The sequence below is a fragment of the Durotheca rogersii genome, assembly GCF_024521655.1.
Source record: "Durotheca rogersii strain YMJ 92031201 chromosome Unknown GGS23scaffold_5, whole genome shotgun sequence".
Classification (NCBI taxonomy): Eukaryota; Fungi; Ascomycota; class Sordariomycetes; order Xylariales; family Xylariaceae; genus Durotheca; species Durotheca rogersii.
In genome coordinates this window covers 340,388-351,839 of record NW_026251236.1, presented here as the reverse complement: position 1 = coordinate 351,839, position 11,452 = coordinate 340,388, and the positions used below count along the sequence as shown (strand labels likewise).

The window sequence follows — 11,452 nt, the reverse complement described above, 5'->3', positions numbered from 1 at the left end:
TGCCCGCGCACGCGCGCATACCCGCAGCTGTAAAGCGCCGGGTGTGTTTCTCGAGCAATTATCTCGCGTTGCTCACCTACGGTGGCCACGGCCTAGTCGACGTTTTGTCACCTCGGTGGCTGATTAGTATTACCTGTTGATTGGTGCACACGCGAGCACCCATATCATATTCGCAATTGCCCGCTCGGAATAGCCGGCCAATGGCCGTGTTATCGAGACGTGGTCGGGCATGCCAGCGTCTATCCAGCAAGAAGATGAGTCTACGGGCCCCCTTCCTACGGTGCTGAGATTTGGCGAGGGCGTAGATGATTTAAAAGAACATGGGCGGTTGGACCACGGAGCCAAGGCGCCCAGATGGCAGGAGCATTAAGAGTAGTAATGATGGCTACCCTAGATGCTTTTGTGACGGATGCTATGGAAGCCGTCCGCACGATTATGTACGATCGTCAGTTACACCGCCCCCCCCCCTCTCCCCACCCCCTGGCCGGTACGAGCTTCCGTCGAGGCTTATAGGGCTTGCTTACCCGTAATCTGAAAGCCCCGAGGGCCGAAAGCTATAGAGGACGATGTAGGTATGCAGATATTGTATGCATCATGCAAAGCAGGCCGGGCGCCAGCCCCTTGTCGGCGTCAGCCCGGTTTCATTGCAACAAGACCAGACTCGCCGTCGAGGATATCGAGCTCTAAAAACGGTCAGGGAAGCGAAATGGCGCTAGAGTAAGCAGGAACTAGTAGCTAGAGGGCCGGGGGCCCGAGGAGGCGGTACCTAGGTGACCACGGGAGTATCTCGGTCTCCTTCCCCAGCTGGAGCGCGTCTCTGGATCTATCGGCAACGCCTCCTGTACGTACCGGCACATGCCGACACGAACCTCCTCACCTCCGTTCGTCATTTGACGTACTGTGGCTTCATCGTCCTCAGGAAGCAAAGGTCTTGTAAGCGCTGATGAGACCTCAGGCTGACCGATTCACCAGGAGAGATGTCGGTGTAACATCGGTGAGATTATGCCGCGAAAATAACCGCGTAATTTGCTCCGGCTAAGAAGCAGATATCGTCGTAACTGTGTTCGGTTAATATTCATTAAATTTTTCGTAGAAGCGACATGGCTCATTTCTTTGAGGGCAGTCCCTTCGAGACGTGCCACTTCAGGAGAGAAGCGAGGCGTTGAGGCTCGGCAGGGGGGTAAGGGTGACAACTATCCACTATCAAGGCTCGAGCACAAGGAGCTTCATAGGTGGCATGCTGTATTTCTGTATAGTGACGGCCGCGGAGAGCGGATAGGAAATCCGAAGAAACGTAACACGATGGTATCGGCTATCGTAAGCGCAGTCCGCAGCTCTGGATTGGCTAGCACCTGAGTACGTCCCAGAGTTTCGGTAACGGAGGGTGCTGCAGATCTGAGAATTCCGGGATCCTGGGGCGCGACGATCACCACCGCGTGGTCGACCTCGGCCAATGCTCACCGCGCCGCCCATCCTACCCACGCAGAAGACGAGAACTGGCCGGGCGCGTCGTCTGTTGGTCGTCAGTGTCCGCCCGGCAGCGGCCAGACTCGGCACGCAGGTCACGCCGCAGTGTCGCATGTGGTCAGTCCACCGCAAGCCTGACTCTCCCAGCTACGTATGGGAGCTTAGGAAAGAAGCTAGGCATAGCCTCCAACTCCAATGCAGGTGGCAGCACGCGCTGCGAATTTGGGAATTCGGCGGTGGGACCGGGGTGGTGTCGCAGGTGGTCTCCGGTGGAGCCCGACAGGAGCTGGCGGCTACGAAGCTGGCAGGCCACCACTCGAAAGCCACATGGGTTGGCCCCAGGATTTGTTCCAAGATGCCGCGGCCGAGGATGTCCGTATTAAGGCCGAGCAGCAGAAGCCATCTGCAAGCCGTAATTCACGATTAAGCAGTGGGAGATGGAGCGGGATGCGGCTGCTTTGGGTAAGGCATATTTGGCCAATGCTAGCGAGGCCTAGGGGAGAAGGGGAGAGCTAAAGGGACAATAAGGCCGATGACACGGCGATAGTGGCTCATAGTGTATCGAAGGGGGGGAAAGGTCTGACGGGTGTTTGTCGCCGAGCACTTGTGAATATGGAGCCGATGCTGTGACGGAACGCCGACCTACGCAAGCGGTATGGTTACTGGATGCTGGAGGATGACGGTGGAGGAGGAGCTTGAAGGAGAAGAAGATGATGGGGAAAGGAGAGGAGGAGAGCTATTCGGGCCGATCAACTCTCCCAGGGCTCAGGTCTGGCTGGAACTATTTAGGTCCGCGGGGCTCCAGAAATCCCCCGTCTTCCGTTTTTTTCTTCGGCGTTGGCCCCGTGCACGCCTAGTCGCCAGTGGGGCCCCGCCGCATCCAACGCGAGGCCACTGGAGACTTACCTAACCTAAGGAGGGATCGGGCTAAGGCGGGGGAGATTACTAAGTAGGTACGGTACGCGCATCGCCTAGAGCATAGAGCATCTTTGGAAGGTTGCCTGCGCATGCCAGCAAGTACCCCTAAGTACCTGAGATTCTATGAGTATACCTGCCTTCTTTCCTGAATCTGCCTTATAGCGGCCTCCTTAGGCTCTGTAGGTAGGCGCTACGTCAGATACCTAGAGGTAGGTAGGAGGTACCTGCCTAAGGTGGAGGGAGGCACCTACCTATAGTTAGACAGCCCGGAGATAGCTTACTATATGGGGTAGTATGTGTACGGTACACGGCCAGGTACCCAAGGTCCTAGGAGGTACCTACCTGAGGCAGGCAGGCAGGCAGGCACGTAATTATATTCCATCAATGGATTTCTGGATTTCCCCGTGCCACCTGCATCCATGCGCCGGCCAGTCTTCATGGACTTACCTAAGACAGGCCATGCGCAGTAGGCGCACGACGTCAATCCAAATCCATCGCTGTCCCTTTTCCTCTCTGTCTCCAACATCAACAACTCCCATCGCATGCGTGACGAACGCCTCTCCGGCGACTATAGTCTACGAACCCCCCCCCCTTCTTGATTCAACTCGCTGCGTTACGTCCGTCCACTTTCTAGAATATTTCCTCGCGCTCGGATATGTAAAAGTGTGTCCCAGTTGATCCAGCCGGCCAGGCGCGCTTAAGCCCATCCGTCCTCCACTCCACCCACACAGACCTGTGGTTCGATCTCTGACGATTTGCAATCCAAATCTCTCCCGTCAGATAGGCGAGCCACCTAGTGCTCTGATCTTCGTTTCTATTTCCCTTCTGTCTCTTCTGGTCTCTCTCTTGTCTCATTCCCGCAATCCCTGATCCTCGTGCCTCCGTCAATTCTAGAAGACGTAAAAAGAGAAAGGGAGACGAAAAAAGCCATGCAGCGTGTCGGAAATGAGGTTACGAGGATGGTAGCATCATAGGTGACTTGCCTACGTAACGGATCCGTCCACCCAGTCGACACCCATCACGAGCCTGTCCAGCAAGCCAGGTAGCGACACTACCAACAGGTATACTTAGCGGACAGCCGACGTAACTTGCTAGGGGGAACTGCCGGTAGTCTCTCTCTCTCTCTCTCCTCGTGAATATTTGAAATGCGGCCAGTTCAGACAGACGGAGCCGATCTAGACAGGGTCTCGCAACAGGCTTGCTACGAAAAATCCGCATGGCCCTGCTCGGAGCCCTGCTCGGTTGGTGTGGTGCCACCATGGCATACGTTGGTTGGTGCTTGTCGCGACGCCACGTTGCCGGGATCGTTCAGTGGAGGGAATTGGGGAGGGGGGAGAGATCCTCCCATCACCATCCTCTTGCAGCTCTAGCGAGTTGCGGGGAAGTCTGAAGGAAAAACAACCCCCGGCGCTGAGCAGGAATAATAGGAACGACAACAATCTTATTTGCCAACCCTCACCTGAGGTACTTCGCAACATGGCAGCCTGTGCCTATTCGCTATTACCTATTCCGTATTGTGTCCATGTAACGTCGCGTCCGCACACATACGATCACCACCAACAACGGGCGGCGAGGCTGCATCGCTCCCGTATCCGAGACGAACGAACGAGATGGCCTGCCTGGGTTGAGGGATCCGGGATCGGGAATCAGCAAGGACTCAAGTTGCCTCGAAACCCCCCGACCAGCTGACCGGGAAAGAGAAAAAAAAAAAACTAGACCAGCCTTAAGCTACCAGATGTGCAGAAGCAGACAGACCTCTCCAACGCCAACCTCAGTAGACGTCTCGACCTAGAACGGCGAGCGACGATACTTACATAGTAAGTAGGTAGTCTAAATCCTCCTCCTCCCACCCCCGACCCGTTTCATCCGCGCCACACCTTTCGCCCTCGGCCGGCGGCGCATCTGCCTTTCCAGCGCGTTCAAGCATCTAACCGATCTAGTCGGCCCAGGGTACAACCAAGGACAGAAGAACAAAATCGACAATTGGTTGGCCGATCCCCTGCGTGCACATTTTACCTAATTACACCAATATCAGAGAGATTGGTGACCTCACGACCCGCATGCGAATATGCATTTGGTCATGGCCGCTGCTCTCTCGTCGTGCTGCGTTGGACACAATGCTCGGTATACAGGGATGGCGCACACTCTTTCCTCCCGCCTCACTGACAAGAGGCGTATACGCACCTAGGTATGTTACGTAGGTGAGAGCGTAGGACATATGGCCAATACGGATAGCCGCGTTACTTACTTGCCTAGCTAGGTCTCGGGAACGGCTTTCTACATATGCACACACACACACACACACACACACACACACACACACACACACACACACACACACACACACACACGCCTCTCTCTCTTACACCACGTTGAGATCTATCCCTAGGCAGTACAACTGCGCAGGCCACGGAACTAACACCTCCTCCCTGTCAAGCGATGAATTCCTAAATTCGTCACGGGAGTAACGAATGGTCTATGTATTTACCAGCATGGCGATCCCTCTACACCCGTCCCCGTGCCGGGCGGTCTGGTGATATACTGCGTATGACTTCGGGAGGGCTTTGCTGCTGGAGACGACCGTGTAGGTACCTAGCTAGGCGTGCCCAGGTAGGCGTGCCCAGGTAACCCGGGCAAATCTAGCGACAGCACGGCCGAGTTCTCGGTGTCCTCTCTCCATCTTCCCCAAATCTCCAGTTCGGAGTCTGTTCTTGGACGAGGGATCTTTGCAGGGTTCTGGGTTAGATCGAGCTGCATGTCGGCGAAACCCAGCAGGAGGTATGCTCCCTCTAGGCACGAGACGGCCCTTTTACACCCCTGTCTATAAGCCGATACCCTGACCGCAGTTCCGCAGGAGCCCAATCACCGCCGGCCCAACAACCGCAATTGATTCGAGCTTGCGGCCCTCTTCTAGTCTAGACTCGACTGGGGATCCTTTGACGGACGATCCACCCCCCAGGCGGTTTGGTACTGGTTCCCCAACGTATCTACCTACTACGTACGTACGTACCTTGCCCATCTACATACCTACGCAGGAGACGGAGAGGTGGCGTGGCGTATAACGGTTCCGCTCTGTAGACGAGGTGCCCGCTGCTTCCACTACACCTCCGTGAGACGTCTTGGGGATACCTACAACCTGAATTCGCCTGGGTACCACGTTTCCCCCCAGGTCAAGGTAGGATCGGCCGCTTCCTGGGCGCAATCAGTTGGTGGAATGTGCAGGGGGATGTGGTGTCTTCGTGTCGAAGCTCTGTCTCTCTCGCTCTCCTCGTCCCTCCGCTATGCCCTTCAGCCGGTAGCTACGTAGAGGTAGGTATATAATATCTGGCAAAATCCTCTCCCCTTCCGCCACTCTCGTGCTTCCGTCCGCTTGCTACTCCGCCTCAGACGCGCTGCCCCCCGTCCATTTCTTCCACACGGCAGCACAAGCCTGGGATAGCAACAGCTTCACCCGCACTCCTACCCACAGAGCGAGAGAGAAAAAAAGACAACTCGAAGATGGCTGGAGGTGTTGTTGCGGGAACCACCGACATCTCTCGTGTCGAGGCGCCCGTCACCGTCAAGGCCTACTTAATTTGCGCCTTCGCCGCCTTCGGCGGTATCTTCTTCGGCTATGACACCGGTAAGCTCGAGCGTGGGCATTCGAAATACCTTTCGCGGGTGCTGACTGGATTTTACAGGTTGGATGGGTGGCGTGCTAGCCATGCCTTACTTCATCTCCCTGTACACCGGCATCCCCTACGACTACTATGTGGTGAATGCCGACGGCACGATCGGTGGCCCCATCGGCGCTTCCAAGGAGGAATTCGTGCTACCCTCGGCGACCCAATCTCTCTTCACGTCGATCCTGTCCTGCGGCACCTTCTTCGGTGCTCTGGTCGGTGGTGACATCGCTGACTTCGTCGGCCGACGTCCCACTATCATCCTCGGTTGCCTTGTCTTCTGTGTCGGTTGCATCATGCAGATTTCCAGCACGAACCAAGAGGTCCTGTTCGTCTTTGGTCGTCTGATCGCCGGTGGCGGCGTCGGCTTCATCTCTGCCGTTGTCATTCTATACATGTCCGAGATTGCGCCCAAGAAGGTTCGTGGCGCCATGGTCTCCGGCTACCAGTTCTGCATCACCGTCGGTATTCTGCTGGCCAACTGCGTCGTCTACGCCACCCAGGCCCGCCCCGACTCTGGCTCGTACAGGATTCCCATCGGCATACAGTTCCTGTGGGCTATCATTCTAGGCATTGGCCTCTTTATCCTTCCCGAATCTCCGCGCTACTTCGTTAAGAAGGGCAAGATCGAGCAGGCCGCCAAAGCTCTCGCCTTCGTCCGCGGCCAGCCTCTAGAATCTGACTACATCAAGGACGAGTTGGCCGAAATCGTAGCCAACAACGAGTACGAGATGCAGAATATCCCTCAGACCAGCTATGTCGGTTCTTGGACCGCGTGCTTTAAGGGATCGATTTTCCAGGGCAACAGCAGCATCCGACGAACCATTCTCGGCGCCGGTCTGCAGTGCATGCAGCAGTGTACCGGTATTAACTTCGTCTTCTACTTCGGCCCGCCCTTCTTCAAGCAGCTCGGAACCATCTCCGACCCCTTCCTCATCTCGCTGGTTACGACCCTAGTTAACGTGCTATCGACCCCTATCTCGTTCTATACCATCGAGAAGTTCGGTCGCCGCGCCCTTCTCCTAACTGGCGCCACCGGTATGATCGTCTCGCAATTTATCGTCGGAGCCATCGGCGTTACCGAAGGAAGGGTGGAGGTCGGCAACAACGCGGCCGTGCAGGCTATGATCGCCTTCATCTGCATCAACATCTCCTTCTTCGCCACCACGTGGGGCCCTACCGCCTGGGTCGTCGTAGGTGAGGCGTTCCCTCTTCCCATCCGATCGCGCGGTGTCGGCATCTCCACGGCCTCTAACTGGTTCTGGAACACCATCATCGCCGTCATCACTCCCTACCTCGTCGGTGCGGACGAGGCCAACCTCGGGCCCAAGGTGTTCTTCCTGTGGGGTTCTCTGTGCTGCCTGTCACTGACATTCGCCTACTTCCTGGTTCCTGAACTGAGGGGCCTCTCCCTCGAGCAGGCCGATATGTGTATGCAAGAAGTCAGCCCTCGCGAGTCGGCCAAGTGGAAGCCGAGCCACACGTACGCGTCCGAAAGGCACCACGTCGAGGACGGCGCCGGTCTGGTTGGCCAGACTATCGAGGAAAAGGTTTAAGGAAGACCTCTCCCAGACGGTCCTGTCTGGTCTCCATGTCGGGATCGGGGATGCGCGGATGTGCGCTAGACAAGCATTGTTTAGACGATACCTATAAATTAGAAAAACGCAGAGCCCGCGACGACTGGTCGCAGCTCGTACCTACTGTAATTAACCAGATGATACCTCAAGAAATGTCACTACATATTTCTGCCTTCCACAAGACAGCAAGTCAGTGGATGGAATTACCTCGCAAGTGGAAACCGGCTTCGTACGTCTGGAGGAAGGCCGTGCTCCGGACGAGACGAGGTAGCCTAGTCGACGTCGACTCGGTCAGACCACGGAGCGTGGGGTAAGGTAAAGGTTAGACCGCGGCGCGTCCGAGCTAGTGGCTTCAAATTAATTGAGCACCCTGCAACCCTGGTCCTGGGTTCTCCTCCGCTTCTCGACATGTGCTACCCGGACCCCTGGTAGGAAACCTGACACAAGCATCTTCGGCATCGGGAAAGGAGAGAAGGAGGTGGTCGCGCTGTCGGAGCGAAGAGGCGGTGAGACGGAAGAGGAGGGAGAGAGAAGACGCCGTGCAGGTGTATCATCATCCCTAGGGAAAGAAGAGGAGCCGATCGCATTGCGTTCGCGGTTTGTAGCAATAGGCCTATCTCTCTCTGTCAGAAGTCGGAGGAAGGCGGAAAAAAGGGAGGACATCGGCGCTAACAACATTGTTGTAGGTACATACATATGGAGGCGCCCGCTCACTAGCCGGCGGCCGCGCGACTGTCTCTATAGGAGTAGAAGGGGTGAGTGTTTAAGTGGTGGGCTGGTGGGTGATGGACATGGCGTGCTTGTTTTCATATCTACATAACTGCACATACACGCATATAGAGAGAAAGAGATAGATGGATAGATAGATGCGTGGGTAGGCAGGCATACGCATATATAATTGGAGAAAACCAGCCTTTGGCAGTAAGCCAGTTTCCCAGCCTACGCCTCCGTACCTAATTACCAAGTCGCCTCGCAGGCGGCTAGAGGGAGAGGCGCGACGGGGCCGGGCCGGGCGGAGGCGCGCAAGAGCTGTTCGCCGCGCTGCAGGGCTCGGGTGGAGCGGTTTCGCTACGGATGCGATGCCCCCCTTCCCCCCGGCGAAGCTACGGGAGCTAGCGTGAAACGGGCTGGTGCTGGTTTAATATTACTCCCCGCGCAACCGGGATGCCGAGCTAGCGGCTTTGCCGTCTCGCTTTCTCCCTTGCTAGAGTCTAATAGGATAGCGGCACGGGTTGAGTAGCCGAGGAGATGGTATTATTACGAGTCGGGTTCGCGGTAGTGGGTAGGCATTAGTTTCTTCCGCCTCTTCCCCTGCGCGGCCTCCGCACGCATTAATAGAGCGGACACTAAAGAGGTAGGTAGGTAATATTAGCACCAGGGTTTGGGGCGCAATAGTATCCAACGCTCTGCGGAACGAGCGAACGAACTGCGACAGACACCCGCGCCGTAGGCTCTCTGCGCGATAGAGCGCGAGCTAGAGAGAGAGGGGGGGGAGGGGGGAACATCCGCTGGCAGACAAGCAACCAAGGTTGCGGCTCTACTCCCCTCGTAGAGCACACCGTACACCCAGCTCGCCGACCCGCCCCCCTCCCTTTCCGGCGGCGCGAAATGAATCGAAATGTAATGCCTATCTCTGGACACATTATCGTGGCGAGCCACGGCCCGGGACCCCGCGGCGACAAAAGGCCACCGCATACGCTTGCCGACAGCCATCACAGGGCCATATCAACCCGCCGCTGGTCGCACTAGCACTAGCACCAGCAATGTAGCCTCCCGGCGCCGGCAGGCCGGTCCCGCCATTCCTCGCCTCCGCGGCCGCGCGGTCGGTATCCTATCCATCGCACGAGCGGACTTGCCCAGGTAGGTTCTGTTGGTCCGCCGCGGGAGGCGGGTCCGCGGTTCCTGCGCGAGCTCACCCGCGCCCTCTTTTTTTCTTCTCCGCAGCTAGCGCTAGCGAGGGCAGGTCTTTGCCCGGCGCAACGCGGCGCAAAGGGTCCTGGCGGAACGCCCAGGCGGCGACGAGCTGATTCGGCGAGGGACAAGCGTGCCCGTAGGTTTCGAGTTGGTGTAGCGGCGGCGGCGGCGGCCCAGGCAGCGTCTGTGTAGACGGGTACGCCCCCGTGCCGTGGTACGCGGCCGCGGGCCCTCGAGCGAGCCTGGCCCCAAGGCAGACGGCAGATGCCGTCCGGGTCTGCGGCACCGCAGGGGCCTCCCGGCTGCGGGAGCGACGGGTCGAGAGGGCAAACAAGCACTTCTTTTCCGCTCCCCTCCGCCGTCGTGCCCTCCCTTCCTCCCTCCTACGCAAACCCGGCGGTCTGGATACCCGCGGCACAGACTGACCGCGATATGCGGACGCAAAGAGGAGGAGGACCCGGTGGCCCGGGAAGGGAACGCGAGTCACTGCCTAGGTGTATGCCGTCGCTAACGAGTCGAATGTGCCAGCTGCCTAGACAGGCAGGTGAGCAGGTGGGCAGACACCCGAGTTAGATGACTTGCTCGCGCAACATCGCCCCCCCTGAGAGGTAACCGTCCCCCCTCCTCAAGTAGGTACGTCGTGGCCCACGGAACCGGCTGGTGGGGTGCGGGAATGTAGGTACGGTAGGTATGTAAGGCTAGACGTGGCCCAGGGCGGTGGTTTGATTGATAAGAGGCATCGTGCCCGGGCAGCTGTCCGTTTGTTTGTTAGAGTCGGCGTGTCTCGTTAGCTACTCAGAGAGGCTGCCTCTAACGTATTCGACGAGGTGCTTGGGGTAGGTACGTCGATAGAGGAACCTGTCGGGTTGGGGGGAATTCTGTCACATATCCCCTTTCCGCCCTGGACCGAGATTGCGGATCATCTAGGTATGTAATATTATCACCCAGCCTATGCGCCTTTCGACGCCCGTCTACGCCATCGGCTTACGTGGGAGGGCAGGGGAAACGAGTTGAGAAATGATAAGTAACAATTTCCTCCCTCACTTCCGGTTCTTTGGAAAAATATGAGTATGTACCTACGGCTCTGGCAGCGGTTTGGTATAGCCTATCACGGCGACATTGTTCTTCTCGCTTGTCGCAACTGTTATTACCGTTTTCCTTGTAATAGCTCGCAAAATCGAAAGAGAGGAAAGGGGGAAAAGCCAACTGCTGTCCTCGAGAGTATTATTCTATAGGCAGACACAGTTTCCGTCCACGCCGACAGCATGAACGCGTGTAACTACGTAAAACCAAACAAATACATGCCGAATAGATGGGTGGTTATCTGCTAGAATTGTGCTGCCTAGAAGTTATGTGCCCATGTTTAACATCGCTAATAAACTGGGAGACGGTGGCATCCGTATTTATTCCGTAGCGGGTTTATTTCGGTCTCAAGATCCGGTAAAGTACCTAAGCATCCAAGTTGATACTCCTATCGCGCGGCATTACCCAAAAGGCCTCCTCTGTCTATACGAGTGCCCGCTTCTGTAGGGTATATATATTGTATATATACGCGGCTATGTCGCTTCGCAACCGCTTCTCCCTGAAAGGCCGGCCGCGAGACTGCAGAGGCGACGGCAACGGTAGCAAAAGGGTGTGGGGTCGGGATTCTGTCACGGACGGTGCTTGCGGATACCATCGCCCAAAACCTGCCCAACCTAATAGATAATTCGGGTCCGGCGTATCGTCGTTGTCATCGCCATTTTGCTGGCCCACGCGGTCTCGATGCCCCTTACCCTGGCTGTCGTCGATCCCAATGCCCTTTGCAAGCCATCTCATGTCACAGACGTCCGCCTGTCTGCGTCGGTTCTGGGACCTCGTACCGGGTATGTAGATAGGTAGGTATTGTTAGTCGCAGTGTACTAGCGGCGGTAG

General features: G+C 56.9%; 2 protein-coding genes across 2 annotated transcripts; both read left to right on the top strand.

Moving 5' to 3' along the window:
* Window positions 1-4,198: 4,198 nt before the first annotated feature.
* On the top strand, window positions 4,199-4,915 carry GGS23DRAFT_406621 (uncharacterized protein). The gene is made up of 3 exons (XM_051513627.1): window positions 4,199-4,202; window positions 4,326-4,573; window positions 4,646-4,915. Exons 2-3 carry the CDS (start codon window positions 4,446-4,448, stop codon window positions 4,851-4,853), a joined length of 336 nt encoding a protein of 111 aa, XP_051373761.1. The 5' UTR covers window positions 4,199-4,202; window positions 4,326-4,445; the 3' UTR covers window positions 4,854-4,915.
* A 729-nt stretch (window positions 4,916-5,644) lies between these two features.
* Window positions 5,645-7,792, top strand: GGS23DRAFT_406623 (general substrate transporter). The gene is made up of 2 exons (XM_051513628.1): window positions 5,645-6,007; window positions 6,066-7,792. The coding sequence occupies exons 1-2, from the start codon at window positions 5,884-5,886 to the stop codon at window positions 7,601-7,603; spliced, it is 1,662 nt and encodes a 553-aa protein (XP_051373760.1). The 5' UTR covers window positions 5,645-5,883; the 3' UTR covers window positions 7,604-7,792.
* Window positions 7,793-11,452: the final 3,660 nt, after the last annotated feature.